The sequence below is a fragment of the Venustampulla echinocandica genome, assembly GCF_003357145.1.
Source record: "Venustampulla echinocandica strain BP 5553 chromosome Unknown scaffold_0, whole genome shotgun sequence".
NCBI lineage: Eukaryota > Fungi > Ascomycota > Leotiomycetes > Helotiales > Pleuroascaceae > Venustampulla > Venustampulla echinocandica.
Window position 1 is genome coordinate 2,715,110 of NW_022474205.1, and position 21,596 is coordinate 2,736,705.

The following is a 21,596-nucleotide window of genomic DNA, read 5'->3' on the forward strand; positions in this document are numbered from 1 at the left end:
GAAACCTCACCTTGCCATCGAACAGAAGGCAAGCCCACTGAGTTTACAAATTCCAAACAGAGCAGTTTCTTGCCATTCTGTCTGTGGCCATCGGCATCGGCATCACAAGCCGTTTCTACTAAGATTCTACGATGTCTGCTGTGAAGTATCCTGGTCATTTGTATGCCAACCTCAAATCCCCTGCAGGGTGTACCAACTCTCGGATCTTTGTTTTTGAGGCGACAGATGGTCATAGTACGTTGCCAAGGTTGTGGGAGGTGAGATCTGCAGGAGGGGGGCGCGACATGGTACAATTAAGGAACCACCCGAACCCGGGGAACAAACCGCTCGGGACATATTATGTTCAACACATAGGCACAACATAGGAACACAGGTACTATTGTAGCAATGCCGTGACCGCATGTCTCGAGCCAGAACCAGAGCCAGTAGCTACCAGCATGCCACGGATGTAAGTCCATATACAATCATGAAACATCCTGACCCCAGCGGGTTGTATAGGGAATTATCGTAGACGATGTTCCTAGAGAGGTGTAAATGTTTGGGGAGCAAATACTTGAATACGTTGCTCCCAGAGAACAACATTCCGACCAATGCGGTGTGCTAATTATTCCAGGCTCAAACTGCTGCTACTGCTGCGAGGAGGTGATGTCTCCTAGGGCAGTGCGGAACTTTCGCGCATCAACGAAACTGCCGTACCATCGTGCACTTGCATTCAAGATGATGGATATGTGAATCACCCCAAACAGATTTCGAGCCTTCTCTAGCAGTCATCAGCATAGTTTGATGGCGCTGCTGGCCACAACTATCGGTGGCATCTGCAAACTATCCTACTCCTTGTGAACTTGAGGCATTAGCTATTATTCAAAGAGTTGGTAAATGGAAATAAATTCAGCGTAGGGTTCGCTGGCATCTTGGGCTCCCGCTGGCAGGGCCGAGCGAGGAAGCCTGTGAGCAGTTCCTCCAAACCAAGATAAAGGCCCCGAAGATGCACGCGTAGATGACAAATATTGGACAGAAGATAGCTTGGTGCGCATTGTGATTGTAGTTGTGGTTGGAGTTGGATAAACCGAGGAAACTCGGCTGTTCGAGATGTCTTGCCAAGCCCTGCCCCTGTTCACCCATGACCCACCCACGACCAACCTCCAACCGCCAACATCTGCACTTCCCTGATCTATTTATGGAAAACATCGCTGTCGTTCGATCACAATACCCCATTTCTATCGTGCACTCCTTTAATTAAGATGTATTGCCATGGTATTGTCTGCCGCTGTCAAATCTGCTTGTGACTAAATTTATGCCCTGTTTAATCAACCTCACCAGTCAAGAAGGCCTCGGTGGCTCGCGCTGCAAGCCGTGCCCTCGCCATCGAGAGTGTTGTCTAGTTTGCGGCAGACTGTGAATGATTCTTAGTAGAGTCCACATGTTAGTGTAAGATATATCATGACTTACATTCATCGTCCGCTTTGCCGCCCATCGTCAAGTGCTGCTTCTGGGCTGCAGGGTGGATCTCCTGCCCCAATCTGGCCTCGGCGTCCCTATGTCCCTTCAAAATTTGGCGGTACTTCTCTTGCTGTACTATTCGCTATCAGTTGAGCAGGTCATTTAAACTGTCACTGTGGAGCTTACGTTTCGAGAAGTTGCCATAGCCATTAAGTAATCTCTTCTGTGTTTGCTCCAAGTGTTGAACTCCACGCTGAATTTCTGCCTTCACACTTTCGAACTCGAGTTCTACCTTATCATTAATAGGTTGATTTTTATAGATAGAGCAATGTATGGTCGTGATGGCCGCTGACTGGGGGAGGAGCCGCATTGTAAGAAGTGTGCCAAATGCAAGGCGCCGGGTTGTCGCGGTGTGCCCAAGGTTGAAATCTCTTCGCTGATATTTAAACCGTTGAGCCATTAGTGAATTAAACAGACCTCTTGTATTTTCCTTGGCCAAAAGTTGGGAGAAGTCTTCGGCTAGGGATATCAGTGGAAGGTTATATCTAAGCATGGGTAGACAAACCAGCAAGTTTCCAGTTAAATTCGCAGTCCACTTTCCATTCCACAGCACAATGTACATGTTTTGAGTCCCAGCGTTTGAATGCCTGTTCCGATTCGTTGAGCTCTAGATCCAGGATTTGGCTGCTAGAATCAAGGTTCATAAAGACCATTGAATCCTTGACTTCCAATTTTATCGGCCATAGTCCGTTCATGTTTTTATCAAATCCTGCAATGCTTTCAAACTCCGGGGCCTTGATTAATCTTCCCGTTGTATCATAGCTCCACCCATGGTATCTGCATCCAAGGACGGTTGAGCTGCCACATTCTTTCTTTGTAACTTGATACGCTCGGTGTCGGCAAATATTTTGAAATGCCCGGAGCTGCTTATCTTTGCCAAGTATCAAAATGATGGAAAACCCCGCAAGTTCAAATGTCCGGTAATCCCCTGGCTTTTTAAACCGAGATGCGTGGGTCATAAAGTGCCAAGTCTAATATTCCAGTATTAGTGACCTGGGAAGCTATCAATTGCCTCATTACTTGCCTTACTGAATATTGCGCGCCGTTCGAGCTGGAACAGGTCCCGATCTTCCCACCACCCATTTGAGAATACACAAAGAGACTCCGCCGCGGGAGAGCCTAAGGGGTGACCTTTGGTTTCTTCCAGAGACCTCTCACTTCTCCACATGCCACCGAACCATGTTAACAAAAGTGATGCCACATTCAGGACAAACCCGCCAGTGCGGCGAGATTGAATAAGAAAGCCCATCAAAAGCACAAAGGCAGTAGCAAGCACATAGGAAGATAGGCCGAGCATTGTTGTTGTTCTGTATAGATGGTGTTTCTGTTCTCCAGGCGTGTCCATATTTTTTGTTTGGGAAAAGTAATCGGCCATCTCTCAATTTTGCGTCTGATGTTCCGAAGTAGAAATTCGGCAGAAATCCGCGTACAGCGCCAAAGGTGGATGTAAAGGTATTTTGAAATTATACGCCCGAAATTCCCTTCTTCGAAAGTAGTATATCCCAACAATCGCTAGCAATGTCACGTCTGCTTGCTGGCGGCCAACTAGACAAAGACTCTCTTCGTGAAGTCCGTTGGGCCTCCGACCTTATTATTTGAATGAGAATTGAGAATGGTGGATTATTATACTCTGTACATCGGCCTGCATCCGTGCCACCGGCAAAGTTATCCGCGAAAACATACCCGATAGGCGTGTAGTATCGTGAACAATATTCACAGTCATCCCGCTTGGCACAGGTGGATTTTAATTCTCATCAGCACAGGCATCTGTTCAATGCCGGCCAAGTTGTTAAATTTATTTACCAGGATGTTTTAACATCGTGAGACATTGGAAACTGTCATTTACATACAGTGAAGCTACCGCACATAGCTTATTTACCAAGAGTGAGGGGTAAAGCATCGTATTGCACCTATGAATGTATTATTATATGCCTTGCAAACATATTACCTTTGGTCATAGTCTTGGATAAACGGTGTATTGTTTTCACCGTTACCGCTTTTAGATCATGCTGATATTTTAGGTTTGCTGGTGATATCAAGACAAGTGATCGGCAGGAAAGGATTCCCGCGAACGGTGCCTGGGATCCCAAGACCAAGACATGAGCCGGATCATTACCCTAGTGATAACGCAACGAAATCGATTACTTCATATTTCCCGTCAATCTCATTGGTTCTACTGACGTGTCTCTAAGTAAGGTGGAAATAGAAATCTATTTAGGGTCTACTCCCTCTGAAGTCGGGATCAATTGACTACATTGGGAATCGCTTAAACAGGGGCCTAGTTTTGGGCTACCACGGCACACCCAATAGGAGACTCGCAAGCCCAACATTTCTATATCCTCCATGATATCACTGTTTCGCAATATTTGTAGGCGTTGCGACATCGACTTGGTCTCCTCCCTTCACTTTCAAATTATAACATTGGATAACAAACTATCGCTATGGAATCGCTGCGTAAGAGTCCGAGGACTCTCCCTGCATCCTGGTACTGTAGTTCAGCTTTATATCAATTAGAAAGACGAGGGGTTTTCAAGAAAGTCGGTGTTTATTTCCATGTCTTTGATATATTGGTTACTGATCACTTTCTTAGGCCTGGCATTTTCTTGGTCCAGTGACTCGTTTCCAGAAAGAGTTCGAGAAAGTCGTCTACGAGATTGCGCAGGTGACAATCGTCGTGGAGAACAAAACAGCAAAGAGGGAGGATGGTACAGATGGGATCATTGTTTATGCTGAAGATGAGGTACGAGAAATACCGGGTGTCCACGTGAGATAGTGCTAATAAACGCAAAGAGTACGAAGATCAAGAGTCACTTGACACCAAGTGGCCTCCTTTTTGCAACTCTTTCCGCCGATAGTCCAAGCTTCGAAGATTACTTCGGCGGACTCGAGGAATTGACAAACAAAATTGACTTCACGAAACTTCCCCATCGTCGCAGCATCTCATATGAGGGTCGTTTCAATTGGAAAACCATGTAAGTCAAGAAATAGTTCCTCGATTTTGAGTTGGGCAATCTAATGCTCTCAGGATTGATGGATATCAAGAATGCCTTCATTGCCAATACACCCACCCTACCTTCTCAAAGTACTACCCGCCCGCTTTCTACAAAGTAGAAAACCACAACAACTTCAGTCAGCACATCGCCGATCCCTCTAAACAATCCGACGGCCTCTTTCTCTACTTCTTCCCCATTTGCACCCTCAACGTCTATGGCGGCGGTATGTCCTCCTTCCGCACTTTACCCTCGCCCAACCCCGGCGTCTCGCGGATGGAGTTCGATTATTACTATTCGGGCACGGATGAGGAGTTTGAGGAGTATTTTAAGTTCGTGAGGCAGGTTGCTATGGAGGATTTTGAGCTGTGTGAGAAGGCACAGGCGAACCTTGAGAGAGGGGTCTATGCAGAAGGCGTTTTGAACCCGGTGAAGGAGAATGGAGTTGCTTTTTATCAGCAGAAAGTCAGGGAGTCTGTCTATCGGCAACATGCCGAGGAAGAGGCTGAGAAGGATAGAGGAGATAAAGTTGCTCAGGTGGCGGAAGTTAATGGCACGGCAAGCGTGGTAGTAGCTACATAGAATTACAAGCTGTGGCACGTTAAGTGAAAGTGCAAGGCGTTTCGATGGTTCCCATCGAAGCATGATCAGCATGTTTTGATGGTAGAAGCGTGCAAGTCCTAAATACTAAGAATTGAATCTAGAATTTGCGTGGCTTTCGCTGAAGTCTTCTCTTCCACTGATCTTACGCTTACTAAGAGGCCTTTTCTGCCTACGATACGTTATGCTAAGTGCCTTAGCTGAGATTTGCTATCCAACAACTAGAAATTCTCCGAAAAAGGGGAGTGATCATGTAACTAGAAATAGGGGTAATATTTAAAAGCACCAGCACCCCTTTATGAGGAACAGCATTTTATAGATCTTTATTCTTCTTTGCATGTATAACCCATAAAAAATAGTCGTACGGGTTTAACAGTCGCTGTTATTACTGTTTATATGTCGCTGATCGACGTAATGGACGGAATATATTCGAGGATTGTTTAGATTCATTTCCAAACGGCACTGGCTAGTATTTTGGCACGAAACACAGAGAAAAATAGGTGATCCAGAAAGGTATTATTTGGGGTTGAATCCATATTAGCAGTTATACACAGCTAACATCCACGATTCCGAAAGTGTGCAAGGATAATACACTTTCTTAAATGCTGATAAACTGTTTCAAGAATCATATGTACTTCCCAGCAGGGAAAAAGAAAACTTGATAAACACATTTACAAAATGTATCTAAAATTCGGCCCGTCATTCTCAATACCAGCAGTAGCCAGCTCCTTGCCATCCGCTCCTTTTTCAACAGGGCCATACTTCTGATCCAGCTTCTTATTCTCCCAAACAAGTAGAGTCCTCAAAGTTATAGCCAAAAGTCCATTGAACAGCATGAATGCAGCACAAGTCCACATTCCGAGACGATAATACGGCTTGTCGGTAGCGGGGTAAATGCGAGTGCCCAGCAGGGGGCCACACTGCCCGATGAGATTAAGGATTGCGATACCAGCTCCACGTTTTGTATCTGAACCTTGATTGTTGAGCACCCAGGGGAGGATGTTGATAATGGTTGGATAAATTCCAGCTGCTGCGAGGTAAACGCCAAAGTATCGAGGGCCAGTGGCTTCTGTAGTGGCGAGTACTATGTATCCTATGGCACCGACGAGGGAGAGGGCGAGGACGGTGAAGCCGCGTTGTCCATATCGGTCAGCGAAGTATGTACTGGCTAGAACAACTATAAAAGAGACGAAGTATGGCGGTGCAGAAAGACCTTGGGCGTCGATGGGCTTGAAGTGCATCTCCGTGAGGATTGTGGGGAGAAAGACTGGGAGTGAGGAGAAAGAGACGTTGCATGAGAAATACATCATTGCTGTAATGTAGTTCTGGCCAGTCGCGTTAGCATCACTTATTTGCCAGAAGGGAGACGGACAGAGGAGGGAAATAAAGAAGAATTCTTGGTGAGTACGAACCTTAACGTCTAGGAGTGAAGCCAGGATATCCGACCATACGATAGACCCGATTCTCTTGCTAGTGGTGGAATCATCTCCACCCACTTGGAGGACATCTCTGCTCCTGGCAACGGCCATATCCTCCTCGTTCAAGAATGTTGCCTTCGTTGGCGAATCTGGAAGAAAAAAGTATACTACAGCAGCCATTACAAAGCATGGCAGGCCTTCGACCAAGAATAGCAGTCGCCAGTTCGCAATGCTTACATGGCCACTGGTAATGCCATATGCCAAAGCGCCAGCAAAACAAGTTCCAAGCGGTCCAGCCGAGAGGAACAAACCGATCCTCCAACCAAGCTCCTTGCGCAGATAGAAGAAGGATAGGTAGAATGGAATACCAGGCCCGAAGCACGCCTCAAATGCTCCGAGGAGAAAACGAAGTGCCATCATTCCACTCCATGAAGTTGCGGCAGCCTGAAGGGTGGAAATAAGACCCCATCCTGCAACCATAGCGGCACCCCAAATATGCGGTGGCACAACCTTCCACATCAAGGTACCGCATTCGAATAAAATGTATGCAATGTAGAAGATTGTAAGAAGCCAGCTGTAATCATTTCCGTCGGCGGAAAAATGCAATTCCTCTTGCATACCAGCAATTTTTGCGTTTCTATTAGCTGAACGTTAGCCGGGCTTACTTGTAGAGAGATTATAGAAATTGTATAGCAATCTCTAAGGAAATGGAATATATGGCCATGGAACGTCCTATGTGGAGGGAGCGACTCAGAGTGATTGAGAAAAGTAACGAGCACATCTCTAGCAACCACGACCCAAGTCTCTCAGATAATTTGACAGCTCTAGATACAAATGTTCTTCGCAAAACCTCAAAGCTGTAGCTAATCAGGTTATCGTAGTTGAACAGATGATGGTCTTGCCCCACGGAGACAGAATGGCTCACTCCAGATCGGACGTTCTAGGGCGTTGTATTCCAACCAATGCACCAAAGCTCTAGATAATGTTACTAATTTAGAATGAAAAGACTTACCCAACATTAGAGCGATCAATATAACTCAAAAGATCTAGTCTAGATTAGCAAGTATTCTCGAAGATCCTTTGGAATTGCGATCGCCGTATACTTACAGCAGGTGAAAAGAATCGGGATCAACCTCAAATCAAATTTCCTTAGCAATCTCAGCTCGGCTGCTCGGTCGACATAACGTCCATTGGTAGCGCTGTTATGGTTCTTCTCTGAACCTTCCACTGATGTGAGTTCTTCATGCGCAAGTTGCTTCTCTGGATCACTGAGAGGCACGACTTCGGGCGCGTTTGTCGATTGAAGTGCGACCTCAGGCGCGGTACTCTCTTTCTCGGAGGGGGACCCCATGGCCGAAGTAAATTAGGAGTATTATTGGTAGGAGGGTACTCTTTGATACCAGGATATCAGGAGACTGACCGTATGAAAACAAAAATCTATAAGGGCAAGAGAGATTGATGGCCTTTAAGAAACACAAAATGCTCAAGACATCCCCTAGGTGGGGCAAGCTAAGGCAACTGTCAAGAAGGGTGGGATAGCTCTTGGAACTGGATGACAAAAAATCAGAGTTCCCAGGCTATTCTGTTTTCGGGGTTACGCCTCTGCCATTCTCCGTGGCGGCGTGGATGGTGAGCTGGAAGATTTGGGGACCAGGGTCGACTTCGAGGGTTCTCGCCGATATGCTGTGGCTGCGAGACGATGTACACGCCCTCGGGGCATAGAACAAGTACGGACGCAACCCCGCAGATATTGTACAGAAACCTTCCGATAATTCTTAGGACATCTGGGGTACTGGATCGCCGAGCTATCGGGGGATCGTCGTACCACATCCGGTAAGATTACCGTGGAGGGGATGCTTCAACCTGCATCTCCCGTGGGGTCTCACCGCGGATTCGCGCATCTCAGTATGGTTCCATAATATACTCGTCAGCAGGCGGACCGCCCTTGCAATTTACCAACATCTAAATTGTATCTACTTTACTTAAAGCAGCGGAGTATATAAATAGACAAAATAGGACTGTCTCCCACGGAACCGAACCTAGGTAATAGGTAACTATCATAGCCCGGAGACCTAGACAACGATTCTGCGAGAAGGAGAGGTATGTAGGTAAAGGTATGTATAAACCTCCAAACTGGCGGAGTGTGCTTAATGGCGCACGAGAGACACTAGCCTTTCCATGAATTATTTTTATGTGTCAAGGTTGGACCACCGGGGGAGGGATCATGATGTGCTTACTAGGTACTGAAGATACCTATACTGTTCGTATGTACGTAGGATACACCTTAACACAGACGTTTTGTGCTGATCACCCGGAACGTCGCTCAAGCTTCCGGGCTTCACCCAGTCCGACCCAGTTTGAAGTGCCGCAAAGCCAAGGGCAATAACGAAGGCCATCCTTGCCCTCGTCGTGTAATGCTTCTTTTTGCCCACAGCATTAAGATTGTTACTCGGCATTGTTACTCCTCCGAGCATGTCGTTGCGAGGCGGCGCCCTTGCCGGTACAGTGACCGTTGCGGCGTCTGGGGCGTGTACGCGTACTATATCCAGACTCCCGACTCCAGATTCCAGCCACAGTCTCGAACCGGTAATATGCGATCGTGGGCACCATGTTGAAACTCGACAGCCAGGCAGCAAACCAGACGCAGATGCGCTCTTTGGATATTGGAAGGGGAGCGCAACGGGTCTAGCCAACGACGGACCAACGTTCGTTCGCTGCAGGTGGAGGGATCGTGGTGGACTGGAGGTGAGGCGAAATTCGAATCAGCCCCCTACGCTCGTAGGTACGGGACGAGTACTCGAGCAAACCAGTCCAGGGTTTTCTCGTCGAACCTCGGTGGCCAGAGGGCGTTGCTGTGCTGACGCTGCCGTGGGCGGATGCGCCCGTAGACAAGCAAGCCGCAGCATGTCCAATTGACGCTGATTGCGGCGTTGCAGGCAGCTCTGTGCGAGGGTGTTTTCTCCTCGTCCGAGGCGGATGCAAATGCAAGTGCAAGTGCAATTGTTCGCACCGTGGCACCTCGAGCAGAAGCCAACAGGACGACACAACAAGAGAGAGCATCGTGGGATCCGACCGCTAGCTTCACTAAGGACTCCTCGGCCAGGGCTCAGTTCTACGAAGCACCCTCCACATGCCGTTGCAGTGCAAGTTCGGCCACGGCGGTGCAATATCGGAATTTCCCAGGCCAGCAGAGAGAGTGGTCTTACGGAGAACCCCTATGTACCTAATACAGGCATAACGACGATGATATGACTTTTACGTAGCGTTTCAGGACAGGCTCTTGGGTCCTTGGGGGGACCATGGGGATCCCGCGTCGTCCCAGGGAGAGGAACACACTGCGTTTTAGCAGCGCCTAGAACAAGTTATGTTCAAAGCTTCGCCGCTGAGCAGCTGGCTTCAGGGGATGTCTCAAGTGCCGTCCACATGGGCCCGCACATGGAAGGATTCTGTTCGGGAAGCGTTGATTCCTGGAGGAGGGCTGGGGAGGGAAATTGTGGAGTTTTTGCGATCCTGAATGTGGGAAGAGTTGAGCTTGGGGCAATCTGAACGGCTGATGATCTGCTTCGATTCGCTCCTGCATGCTGTCCGAATTTCTGAGATTGATCTCGTTTTTACCTAGCACGGTAAAATCTGGCCAGGTCTATAACTCTATTGACCAATATCGTTTTATTCTGCACTCAGTATCAATGCGAGCCTGGTCATCTACTTCTTGCAAGTTCTCCCTAGGGGTCCAATGAGCGTTACACAGCATCGGTCCCCGGAGACAGGCGTTCATACTGGCTCTCCTTCCGCTTGTTTCTTCCCTCGTTCATATTGCAGCATCTATCAGCCCTCTTGTACTGTGATATGGCCTGCAAGGCCACGTCGATGCAATCTGATGATCTTACTGCTTGGGTATGGCATTTTCCCGCTGCAGATAATACCAAGACATAAGGACTATGCCGGCACTATAAGGCACACATGGGGCGCAGAGCGGGAAAAGGCCGCTTTAAACAAGAGCTTGCGAATCGCACGTTTATGATTGACATTAACCTTTTTCTATTGGAACATGGAACACTCTTCCTCTTCCATTTGCATATTGTTTGTTATTTATTTAGTTTCTGTACCGCCGTTCTGAGCTGACTCAAAGTCGACAAAACAGAGGGCAGGGCAAGCCAGGGGCTCACACCTCGACCTGCAAATCCCTATCTGCTAACAAGAAAAGATAGTGCTCAGCTTGCGAGATCACCGGTACTCACTATGGCCATAACCAACGCAACGTACACGTCGCCGGACTGGAAGTACGCAAAGTACCCATTATCAGTATCGCCAATACCTGACGATATGCGGCAAGGCATGATCGCCCTATCGGTAATATCTTTGGTGTCCTGCTTGTCCACCTTTGGACTTCTCGTGTTTCTAACATATCGACTCTGGACTTCACGCAAAGGCTATGATGCACCAATGTACAAGAATCAATACATCATCCTTATTTACTCGCTCGTACTGTCCGACTTTCAACTTGGCCTTGGCTTCTTTCTTGAGGTTGCCTGGATTAAGAACAATGCCATCATTTCGCCGAGCTCTACATGCTGGGCCCAAGGATGGTTGGTCAATATTGGGGATCTGGGAAGCGGCTTTTTTGTTCTCGCTATTGGTGTTCATACCTTTATGAGCGTGGTTTTAGGGAAAAGGCTGGATCTCCGAACTGTGGTGTGGGCTAGCGTAGCGCTATGGCTGTTTGCCTTCCTTTTGACAACCATCCCGCCTGTGCTACACCCGTCCGATATGTTTACGGCTTCTGGCAACTGGGTATGTCCTAGACTCCTAGCCCCCTCTCTGCCTCCTTTCCAACTCTCCCACTGACACTTTTCAAAATAGTGTTCTATCGCAGGAAAGTACGACAAGACGCGACTTTTCTGTCACTACATTTGGGTCTTGATTGCCGAAGGCCTAGTCTTGCTGGCATACTTGACGACCTTCGTCGTAGTGCGTAAACGCTTGAGCGTTGTCAAGTCGCACATGAACACACACAACAGCGTCAAAGCCCAGAAGGTATCCAACGCCACAATGTACATGGTCTTGTACCCGCTTATCTACGTGGTCACTACGCTGCCTCTGGCTGCTTTCCGCCTTGCAAGCTTGGCCGGAAATCCCATGCCAAGACAGTACCTCATGGCCGGTGGGTGCGTGATGGCATCTGGGGGAGCCTTGAATTGCCTGCTTTACACTCTCACAAGACGTATTTTCCTCATCGGCAAGTCGGATACCAGCGCACACGCACGATATGCATCATATGGGGGTAGGGGATCGGTCTTGCGGAGTGGAGGCGATATCGAGTTGAGCAAAGGGGTGTCAACGCCGGCGAGTAGATATCGGGAGCTGCCTAGTCCTCTTGGTAGCACGGATGAGATCGTAGCGTTAGAAAGGACAGATCAAGCTACTGGTGGTTTCCATCACGATCGCAAGGGCGGTGTTACAATGGAGACGAGTTGGGAGGTTAGATCGGAGCGTGTCTACAGTGCTGCCACGAAGGTGCCGCCATCAGCGAGGTTAGGGAACCATGCGTTTGTAGATTACTAGGCCAAGAGTGCCTCGACCAATTAGTGTATTACCTCACAACCCAAGTATTATCTCAGGTTGGGCTTCTAGGGACTCCGCCTTGATTCCTATTAGTAGGCCGATCGAGTTGAGGTGGTGTATCCAACATGATAATCGGAGGTCCGGAGTTATTCGGCTCGCAATTATTGAGTTTGCTGGGCCTGTTGTGCCTGCTGTGCTAGTGGCAATAGCAGTAGATGTGGTAGGCGCGTGGTCTGGTGCTGTGGGAGGATGGGAAGCACTGTGTACCTACAAAGTAGGGAGAGGAGGTCGGGCCAAAAGTCTCGGGGGAAGATTGAAAGGGAAGGTGGGACTTACATTTACTACACCCTTGGTTGACCTCCCCAACGCAAACACACGCCATCAGTGGTTGCCCCTATGAAAAACCAGCAAGCTGCGTTTTAGGGCTCCCAAAAGATGACTTGAATAGGGGGGTGGCGGGATTTGCCGAGCTGAATATCCTGTTGGCTTTAGCTTTCAGAAAACCCTCGTGGGATACAAACTTATTTTATCTCTATCTTTTACGATAGTAGTTGGTTGTATCCTTTAGATAGAGGAGCTGGAATCTATAGGTAGGTGGCTGGTTATAGATGATGCATGGAATATGTTAGAGGATGAGAGGAAGAAGCATAATTGATATCTATGCTCTTCGTCAATGGATCTAGTACTTAATAAGTGTTTTCATAGCAAGTATTGTAGCTAAAGCCTTGTTGAGATAGTAATAGGGGGTGGTACCATTTGAAATTTCGGCGAAATTGAGCATTCATAGGTAGTCGTGGCAATGCGTCGTTTCCAAACACTCCTCATGCTTGCTTGTGCTGAGCGAGCCTGCAAGTAGTCCATATGTGAAACGCCGCAACGCCACGCGTATCGATGTACCTAGGTGCTATTTTCCGAGTTTCCAATAGCATCGGTAAAATATATGTAAAACATTAGCCAAGGTGTTATAATGGAGAGCAATGCGACGCGTTGGCTGGGACGAGTCGAACAAGGCGCTTTGCCCCTAAGGGACCTTGACAACTTCCCCTTTTTAAGGGTAAATTGCACCAAGTCGCTAAAATTTCCAGCGAAGAAAAGCCATAATAGAGCGAGGGAAGAAAACGATTAAACGCAACTAGTTATAATTCTCTCCCTCATCACATTATCTACATGTACTATATACAACAATATATCAACGAAAGACTTTGAATATGTGCCATCGGCGCTGTGTTTTGTTCCAAATCTTAAAAGACCCAACAAGAGAAAAACAAAGATAGCAAGTAAACAATATGGAAAAAAGGGTATTTGAATTGCCAATAGGCATATGTGTATGTATGTCAGGCCGTCAAAGAGAGTGGCAGTTCCTTCGCAAGTCCTCCCCAGGGTATCAATCTAGCTATTACGTGTATACATTGATTGCATTCTGCTTACATGCAATGCACAGTTCGTCTTACGCTCCTCCATTAGCAGACGTTTAATGAAAAAATACAAGGTAAGATAACAAAGGAAACTCTCCATAAGTTGGAGATATTAGACGTTAAGGCGGTTACCGCCGTGCTCCACCATACAAGCTCCCTTCAGCTGTATTCTCACTCTCCTCATCATCGTAGAAGCCCGCATCGCTGAAATCCTCCGCGCGTGCGTCAGCATCATATGAGCTCTTACGCATCATCGGCGGGGTGCTGGGCACCACGGCCTTTTTAGGGCTGCCTCTCATGGGAACATTCTCTTGACGGCGAGGCGTCATGACACGGGGTCGATTTGCAAGCTGCGCGCTCGTAAATCGCTGGCCAGTGCTACCAAATGCGGTGGGCTGACTAGTTGTCCCGCTAGGCGTGCCTTGACGAGCAGTGCTTGCAGGTGGCGTTAAAAGACCAGAGAGGAAGCTTTGAGAACCGGGACTGTTGTTCTTGCTAGGCGTGGAGGAGCTGCTCCTCATTGATTCAGAAGCATTTGGATCTCGAGATTTGCGCCAGTTACCCCATGCCGCGGCAAGAGGGCCAACGGCTTGTGCTACACGAGGAGTTGCAGCATCTCGGAGACTAGCCGCAATGTTGGGGAGATTCAGAGCTGAGCCGCCGTTCATCGCGCGTTCTCGCTCTTGTTCTTCCATTTGGAGATTTGCGCTGAGTCGAATCGCTGCATCCTTAATTTGCTCGGGGTCGTAGTTATCGGTCGAGAGGGTCTTCACGATGTCCAGTAGATCGCCTTTACGAACGGCTAGTAGCTCACGTAACCACATGATTTCATCGTCACGCTTCGCGATCTTGGTTGGTGCGTCGAGATCCACGTGCGACAAAGTAGCTTCGAGCCGTTCAATCGTCTGTTCTCGTTCCTGAAGCTGTTCTTGCAATACCATGATGGATTCTCGAAGTGCTTGTGGTGAGATTTTCTCAGGTAGTTCCATAGCACGAGAAATTGCCTGTGGCACAAAGACAGGCTGTGCTGCTGATGGCGTTGGCAATGACACTGGTACGCTGGTCGATCGAGCAGCAGCCTTGACAGCGGCTTGTGCAGCTTGGTTGGAAATCTCAAGTTTCTCCTCCAAGTGTTGGACGCGATCCTGAAGATGTTCGGTCTTGGCGGAAGACAGAGATAGGCGTTCGAGAAGATGTTGCTCTGATCTTTGAGCATCGTCAACAGCGTTGCCGAGTTGGCGCTCATACTGCGCCTGCAGATCTTCGACTGCATCAGCATCCTTTCGTTTCAGATCTTCGAGAGCAGCAGCTTTGGAATTATTGGCTTCCTCTAGAAGCATCTCATGCTTTTCTCTTGCCGTGTCCGCATCCAGTTTAACCTGATCGATTTCCGCCCGCACTCTTAAGATCTGATTCTCGAGATCCTCTCTGACAACGTTGACTTGATTATTAGCCGCCTCTATCTCAGCTTGCATATAGTTCCTAGTTCTCTGGACTTCACTCAAACCGGACTCGCGAGCCTCTTCAAACTCCCGCTGGAATCGCATGGCGTCTTTCTGGGCGTTGTGACTCTCCATTCTGAGATCGGTAATGAGTGCCTCCAACTTCTTACCCTCACTCACAGCCCTCATACCCTCCCTCTCACCACCCTCCAGGCGTTCGATCTCTAGTTCCAGTCGTTCCCGAGTCCGGGCTTCCGCTTGCAGTTTGGCATCGAGAACTTCCTGCCGGGCAATGAGTTCCTGTTCTTTCTTGGCACGTCGAGAGTTTTCCTCGGAAATATCGCGGGCAGCGCGGGCCATGTCCTCCTGCAAATCTATTAATTTCCCTCTCATGCCTTCTCGGACTCGGATACTTTCCTCCATCTGAGTCCTCAAGCTTTCGACGGTCCGTCTCAGGTCCTTGTTGGTCTCGTTGGCCTGTTCAGCATCCTCGCTATGTCTCTTGGCCGCTTCTAGTGCCCGTTCCGCTTCCATTTGCCAGTGTTGGACTTCTTGTCGAGCTTGCCGTAGGTCGTTCTCCGAAATGTTGATCCGGTTTTGAAGCTCTGATTGGGACTTCTGGGCATTACCCTGGCCGGCCTCGAGTAGGGCGATCCGCATGGTAGTCTTGGCCCTAGATTCCTCTACGCTTCTTACCTTCCGATCGCTTTCGTCGACGATTTCTCGGATCTTCACCTCTCGCTCGTCCATAGCCTCTCGGAGGCGAACCTCTTCCTCAGATGAGATTCGGAGCAATCTTTGGACTTCAGCAAGACGATCTTCTGCCGCCCGACGGTTGTTAACCTGTTCCTCGGTCTGGGCCTCGGCAGCACCAATCTTTTCTTCGAGCTGAGATATTTTGGACTTCTGTTCGGCATCTCTCGCAGCTGCTGCTTCGTCGAAGATTGGTTTGGACTCAGCAATTTGAAGCCTCTCCTCGAGATGGCCGATTCTAGCCCGCTGCTCAGCTTCACGCACAATGGCAGCTTCATCGAAGGCAGGTTTGGAGTCCGCAGCTTGAAGTTTCTCTTCTAGATATGCGATCTTGGCCTTCTGCTCAGACTCTCTGGTGATAGCGGCCTCGTCAACTATGGGTTTAGGCGAAGCCGGCATACGTCTCTCAACGGCGTCTTCAACAACATTCCTGAGGTCTTCACCACGTAGATCAAGTCGCATGGATTGTCCAAATTGCTCCTTCATGTCCTCCAAAGCTTGGAGGATGGTGCGAGAATCTGGAGTAGCTGATGATTGGGCGCTCGCAGTGGCCGGTCTTGAAGATTGATGAGCATTGAGAGCTTCATTAATAATAGCTCTAAGTTTTTCGAGTTTCTTGTCTCTTCTCGGACTGAGTGACCGGCGAGGATTGTCGTCATCTTCATCATCTGCATCGCTGAGCGCGCCAGAGACGCTTCGTCTTTCGCGCCGGCTTGACGGGGCGCGTGCGGCCATCATTCCCAATGACAGTTGGATGGTCTCTAGGGTCCTCTCTAGAGGTCCTAGTCTCTCTGCTAGCAGACCACCAACCAAGTCGTTGACATGACTGTCGAAGAAGCGCGCGCGCGGCTGTAGCTTATCTTCTTCTGCTTCACTGAGAACATCGTCCCAGTCGCTAGCAGGTACGCTGCTTCCTCGGTTGAGACGATGAATAGGCGAAGGTGATATCAGCGGTACGTTTGATTGCTGAGGCTCATCAAGGAATGGATCATTGAGATTCCGAGAGAAGATCCTCTCTTGTACAGTCTCGCCAGGCAATGCTTGGAACCTTCCTGGGCCCGGGCTTGGCGCATCGCTACGCATTATATTCTGAGGCTGTAGGCGGATGGGTGGGGAATTCTCCATACGCGGCATGTGAATCCCCTTTGCTGGACTTGACTGATTCCATCTGGGAGAACTGTCACGAGGAGCCGATTCCATCTCAACATCATTAAGATGACGCATGACGGCATCGATCTCTTCGAATGTGGGTTCACGGTTAGCAGCATCTGACTCATGGCCATCGGAATATATTGGAGGGCTTTCCAGTGGTAATGCAGCTTGGAAGTCAGATCTTTCGGGGGATTTCAAGGCGTCATCAGGTGATGACACCATTGGGGGTGGGGTGGGACTCTTTGCAAATCTCGAAGCAGACAATCCAGCCTTAGGAAGAGACACAGTGGGGGCAGGTTTTGGTTCCGAAGGCTGGCCAAATGTGAAGTTGAACGCCCCTGGCTTGAAGTCAAACGGTTTCGCAGTGGCTGACAGCGAAGAGCCATTCTTCTTATGGCCCTTATGCGAAGTGTTTGTGGGCTCCTCTACAGGAGAAACCACATCTTCATCTGAAGGCTCATGAAAGCCATAGGCAGGTAAACCAGAACCGTATCGTCGAGAAGTAAACGGCCTTGCAGCATTGAAGTCTTCTGCTTGTTTTTGTTGGTGAAACTCATAAGGCTCGAAGTCCTTGCTAGGAAGACCTGGCGAGGCTTCGAACGTGTCTTGGACGGTCTTCAGAGGAACAGTTGGTGGTTGTTCTTCATCATCTGATGGCGCCGAGTTCTCCTTATCGGCAGGGTTGTCCATAGCTGGCAACGATTCCTTCGGTGGGGATTGCCCACGAGTTGTCTCGGTGAGGGGCATGCTGGGTTCAGCAAACAAAGGCACTGAGTCTCCATCATCCTTTGCACCACGAGCTCGCTTGATACGGCCCTCGCCTTGGGTGATCCGGCCAAATTTGTCCTCCATAATTTCATCCTCAAGATTTCTGGAGTGGCTACTATCGGGGCGAATAATTGGGATCGCCTTGGACTTCTTGCTAGGTTTAGATATTCCAAGAAGGCTAAGATCGATATTACCAAATATAGAGCCTTTAGGAGCCTCACTGCCCGAGCCTCCACTTCCCACAGAATCGGAAAAGTTATTGAAGGGTGTGAAGGCAGGTGCATCCGGTCTGAAGCTTGGTCCAGCAGCAGAAAAACTGAATTGGCTTTGTCCAGGGGTGAAAGCAGGTGCAGCAACGTTGATCTTGGCTTTCGAGCTACCCATGGATTGATTACTGAAGTGGCTTGATGTGGCAGACATAGGCGGAGCAAACGCTGGAAATGCGGAAACAGATGGCGGTTGGAAGTTGTTGCCACTGAACGAGAATTGCCCCGGTATAAAAGAACTTGAGGGATTGAAAGTAAATTCTTTAGCAGCAACGTTGAGCTTAGACACCGATGGCTTAGCACTGTGGCGGGATGATCGCGATGGATTGGCGGCTTCAGATTTATTATCCGCCCATGGGTTGCTGGCCATCGAGAGTGATTTACCATGCCCATTGATAGCCGCATCACCATTGTGGGTTGGAGTTCCCAAATGGCTCGGATTTGTCTCGATATCGGAGAGTTCAGCCTTCAGGTTCTTTTCATTTCCGGAGAGTGCTAGTTTAGATTCAGCAGCGCTTGATACCTCTTCACTATCCTGGAATGGCTGCTGGGATAGGGAATGACCTCTGCTGTGAGGTTGAGGATGATGCAAGACCGGTCCTTCCTCAGAATCACTCAGAGCAAACCGAGAATTGCCAAGGCCTTTCTGTGCGGAGGAAGCGTTACGGATATGTGAGGATTGAGGCTTGCTTGCGAAGCGCGTCTCCTTATCGCCACTGTCAGAATGGGGACTGTAATCCTCATGCTCAAGCTGGCGCTGAAATTGCTCTTCCAGGTGGTACTCAGCATCATCAATTTCCTTTTGAAGGCTAGCGCTTGGATTATGTTTTATCACTCTAGCCTCAGGGGTTTTTGATGGGCTCTTCGAAGGCGCAACGGTAGTTTCATCTTCTACCTCACGAACTTCCTGTAGTCGCGGGGAGGCCCTAGCACCAGGCTGTAATTGTAATTGCTGTTGGAGTTGGAGCTGCTGTCGTTGCTGCATCTGAGACATGACATCCCCAGATTGGAAATATCCATCTTGAGAAAATGGCGAGCTGGGCGAAAGGATCGGTCCAAGGTTACTTATAGATGGAGATCCGCCCCGAGCATGTCCTTGCTGATACAGGGCTTGCTGAGGAGTCCACACTCCTGGAGACTGCTGTTGAGGATATTGGAATGGAGATCCAAATGGATGCTCTCCAGGCCCGAACGACACAGACTGTCTGGGATTGAACTTCCCCTGCTGCAAATGAGCGTGCATCGAAGCCGGCGATGCAATAGAGCCTGGGTTGGAGCTTTGACTGGTTGAGAGGCCAGCAGTAGGCCCCAAGGGAGGAGAGAAAGGATTTGGATGATGCGTCACATGGCTGCTAGATGCCGAAGTTGTTGGCAATGGCGGCGAGAATGGCAATGGCGGGTATTGAACTGAAGCTTGCCGGCTCATGTTCGACGGCACCGGCGATATGGTAGGAGGCAGGTCGTCGTCGCCGAGCGATACGCCCAGGGCACGAAGCTTAGCTTCTTTCAATTGCTCAACGTAAGAATCCCATTCTATATCACATTTTGTTAGGTCGCTATATAATACGGTATGATTCAAAAACGGCGGGGTGGCGGGGCAGGGGCACAGTCTACTAAAGAAGTATGAAGTATTTGATGGCACTTGAAGTGAATGCAAGGAGAAAAGCAAACGAGTCATATCTCCCCAATATGTTAAAACAAGGGCGTGTCACTTGTACACGATGCATGTCTCTCCCAAAAACTCGGAGGAGAAATAGCTTACCTCTTCGGTCCGGGATGCCAACCTTGAAAGCCCTTTGCTCCCTCTCCTGAACCACATCCGATATATGTGGCCAGATAAGGCAACTCTGGCCCTGAGCTGCTCCGCCATCGGAATCTCCTGAATGGCCCAAGTTAAAGCCTGTGGTATCATAACCCAGCTGCTCCCATTCTTTCAGCATAGCATCAACCTCCTTCTGTTGAAGAGGCGGGGGAGCCTTGCCGCTTTTACCACGTTCGTCATCCCATGGAAGCAACACCATAATATTCTTGCCTTTCCAAGGGACTTTCTTCTTGAGCCGTGGCGGGCCCGGTGCTGGAGATGGGGCGGGCGCGGGCGCAGATGATGGATCGACGCCCGTGGCCGGCAAAGCAGCGGCACGCCATGAAGAGTCTTTTGCAGGCAAAGGGGGCCGTTCCTCGACCGGGGATTTGCCTTCTCCACCTGAAGCGGCGTTTCCCATTTCGCCTGACATGCTGGGGCACGGGGAGACTGAGAAAGCTGCTTGTGTCAAAGTCTCTGTGCTCGCGTTTCTTCGATGGGCACGATTCGAAGCACGCGCTTCGTGTCTGATTTCTAAAAATCGTTTTAATGTTGGTGTTTGAGGATCCGCGTCTTGTCCAAGCCAGTCTCCGTCTCCTGAGATGGATCCGCTCAGTGAAGAGTGCTCACTATCTCCCGGATCGTCACTAAGCCAATGGTGCCTTTCTGCTGATTCCCCGCCTGTGTGTTGACGAATCCAATCCTCAGTTAGGCCTTGTGCTGGACGTCGTGCTCGATTGGCAAGAACAGCTGCGCTAACAAGTCCGTCCTGTGAAACAAAGTCGGGTTCTATTTGAGACCTTGCAAGTCGGGGGGCAGGCCGCAAATAGGGAGTATGGAACTCTAGATGGTGGATGGAAGAATCCTCTGAATGTTCACTGCTGCTCAAAGTATTACTATGACGATGCGAACGGCTGCGGGAAGATGCCGGCGGGTGCTGGTACGGTGATCCCCAACTCGCGGTGTAATAATGACTATGGCTGCTGCTGCTTCGAGTAGCTGATGGTGGAGTACTCAGAAGGTCGAGAGTCCTGCCGTTGATTGTGGGGGTTGGGAGGGGTGGCAGCACAGGTGACGAGCCTCCTTCAGCTGTTGAGGATGTCGAGAAAGCTGGCGATAGAGGTTGTTCCAACGATGGGGGAGGGAGATCGTAGGGTCCGTCCTCTGCCTTCGCAGCAGGAGGAGGGGATGAGGCCGACGACGACGTTTTTTTAGTATCTACTGCCGCACGGCGCGTTAATACACTGAGACGTCTTGGGTGTAAAAGTCCAGGGGATTGCTCACCACCACGAGATCAGCGCAGACGATCAGAGCTTCGTCTGCTACTGACTCTCTAATTATCTGTCCGAGCCCGACTGCGACAAGGGCTGTGCTATGGTGTTGCGGATGGAATTATCAATGTTGTCGCGACGCGTCCAAGGGGGCTCAACAATAAAGGAGAAAGGTTGCCGAACGAATTAAAGGAGCGACATAACGCGAAAAGCCAGGAACGAAGTAGACATAGACATCCGATCAAACCAGCAAAGGCAGAGACATACAGGCAGCCGGCGATGTATGCGAAGGGCCTTTGGGGGAGAGAGTCGCGATGTTGACGGTGGACTTTGGGGGGTTGACGGAGGCTCACGACGGCGTTGAGGAGGAAATAAAACGTTGCCCGACAAGGATGTTGTCCGCTTACGAGATTGGCTCGCGATTATGGAGTCGGGGGGTTTATTAGTAGGGGGACAGAGCTGGAAATTTAAAGCATCAAATTACAGTTACGGAGTACTCTATAGGCACATACTCCCTCCATACTCCATGCAGCCGAGCCTAGGCCGGGGCCCAGGTGGGCTTCTTCTTTGGCTGGAGAGCAGGCACTACATGGGAAGTTGGCAACTAATGATGTAAGTAACCACGAATATGTGGTCACTGTTATGATATATACGATGC

At 49.4% G+C, this 21,596-nt stretch overlaps 5 protein-coding genes across 5 annotated transcripts; 2 read left to right on the forward strand and 3 right to left on the reverse strand.

The window, feature by feature from the left end:
- Positions 1-1,313: 1,313 nt before the first annotated feature.
- On the reverse strand, positions 1,314-2,583 carry BP5553_00834 (uncharacterized protein; the record flags this gene model as incomplete). Its single annotated transcript, XM_032009457.1, has 5 exons — positions 1,314-1,393; positions 1,450-1,575; positions 1,627-1,959; positions 2,006-2,471; positions 2,530-2,583. The coding sequence occupies 5 exons, from the start codon at positions 2,581-2,583 to the stop codon at positions 1,314-1,316; spliced, it is 1,059 nt and encodes a 352-aa protein (XP_031873511.1).
- Positions 2,584-3,941: 1,358 nt separating this feature from the next.
- BP5553_00835 (Bet v1-like protein) lies at positions 3,942-5,072 on the forward strand (the record flags this gene model as incomplete). The annotated part of the gene is made up of 4 exons (XM_032009458.1): positions 3,942-4,037; positions 4,091-4,240; positions 4,291-4,472; positions 4,526-5,072. The coding sequence occupies 4 exons, from the start codon at positions 3,942-3,944 to the stop codon at positions 5,070-5,072; spliced, it is 975 nt and encodes a 324-aa protein (XP_031873512.1).
- Positions 5,073-5,761: 689 nt separating this feature from the next.
- On the reverse strand, positions 5,762-7,859 carry BP5553_00836 (uncharacterized protein; the record flags this gene model as incomplete). The annotated part of the gene is made up of 3 exons (XM_032009459.1): positions 5,762-7,145; positions 7,521-7,554; positions 7,616-7,859. 3 exons carry the CDS (start codon positions 7,857-7,859, stop codon positions 5,762-5,764), a joined length of 1,662 nt encoding a protein of 553 aa, XP_031873513.1.
- A 2,888-nt stretch (positions 7,860-10,747) lies between these two features.
- On the forward strand, positions 10,748-12,070 carry BP5553_00837 (uncharacterized protein; the record flags this gene model as incomplete). Its single annotated transcript, XM_032009460.1, has 2 exons — positions 10,748-11,299; positions 11,369-12,070. The coding sequence occupies 2 exons, from the start codon at positions 10,748-10,750 to the stop codon at positions 12,068-12,070; spliced, it is 1,254 nt and encodes a 417-aa protein (XP_031873514.1).
- Positions 12,071-13,613: 1,543 nt separating this feature from the next.
- Positions 13,614-20,100, reverse strand: BP5553_00838 (Uncharacterized protein; the record flags this gene model as incomplete). Its single annotated transcript, XM_032009461.1, has 2 exons — positions 13,614-19,399; positions 19,629-20,100. 2 exons carry the CDS (start codon positions 20,098-20,100, stop codon positions 13,614-13,616), a joined length of 6,258 nt encoding a protein of 2,085 aa, XP_031873515.1.
- Between the last annotated feature and the right edge of the window lie 1,496 nt (positions 20,101-21,596).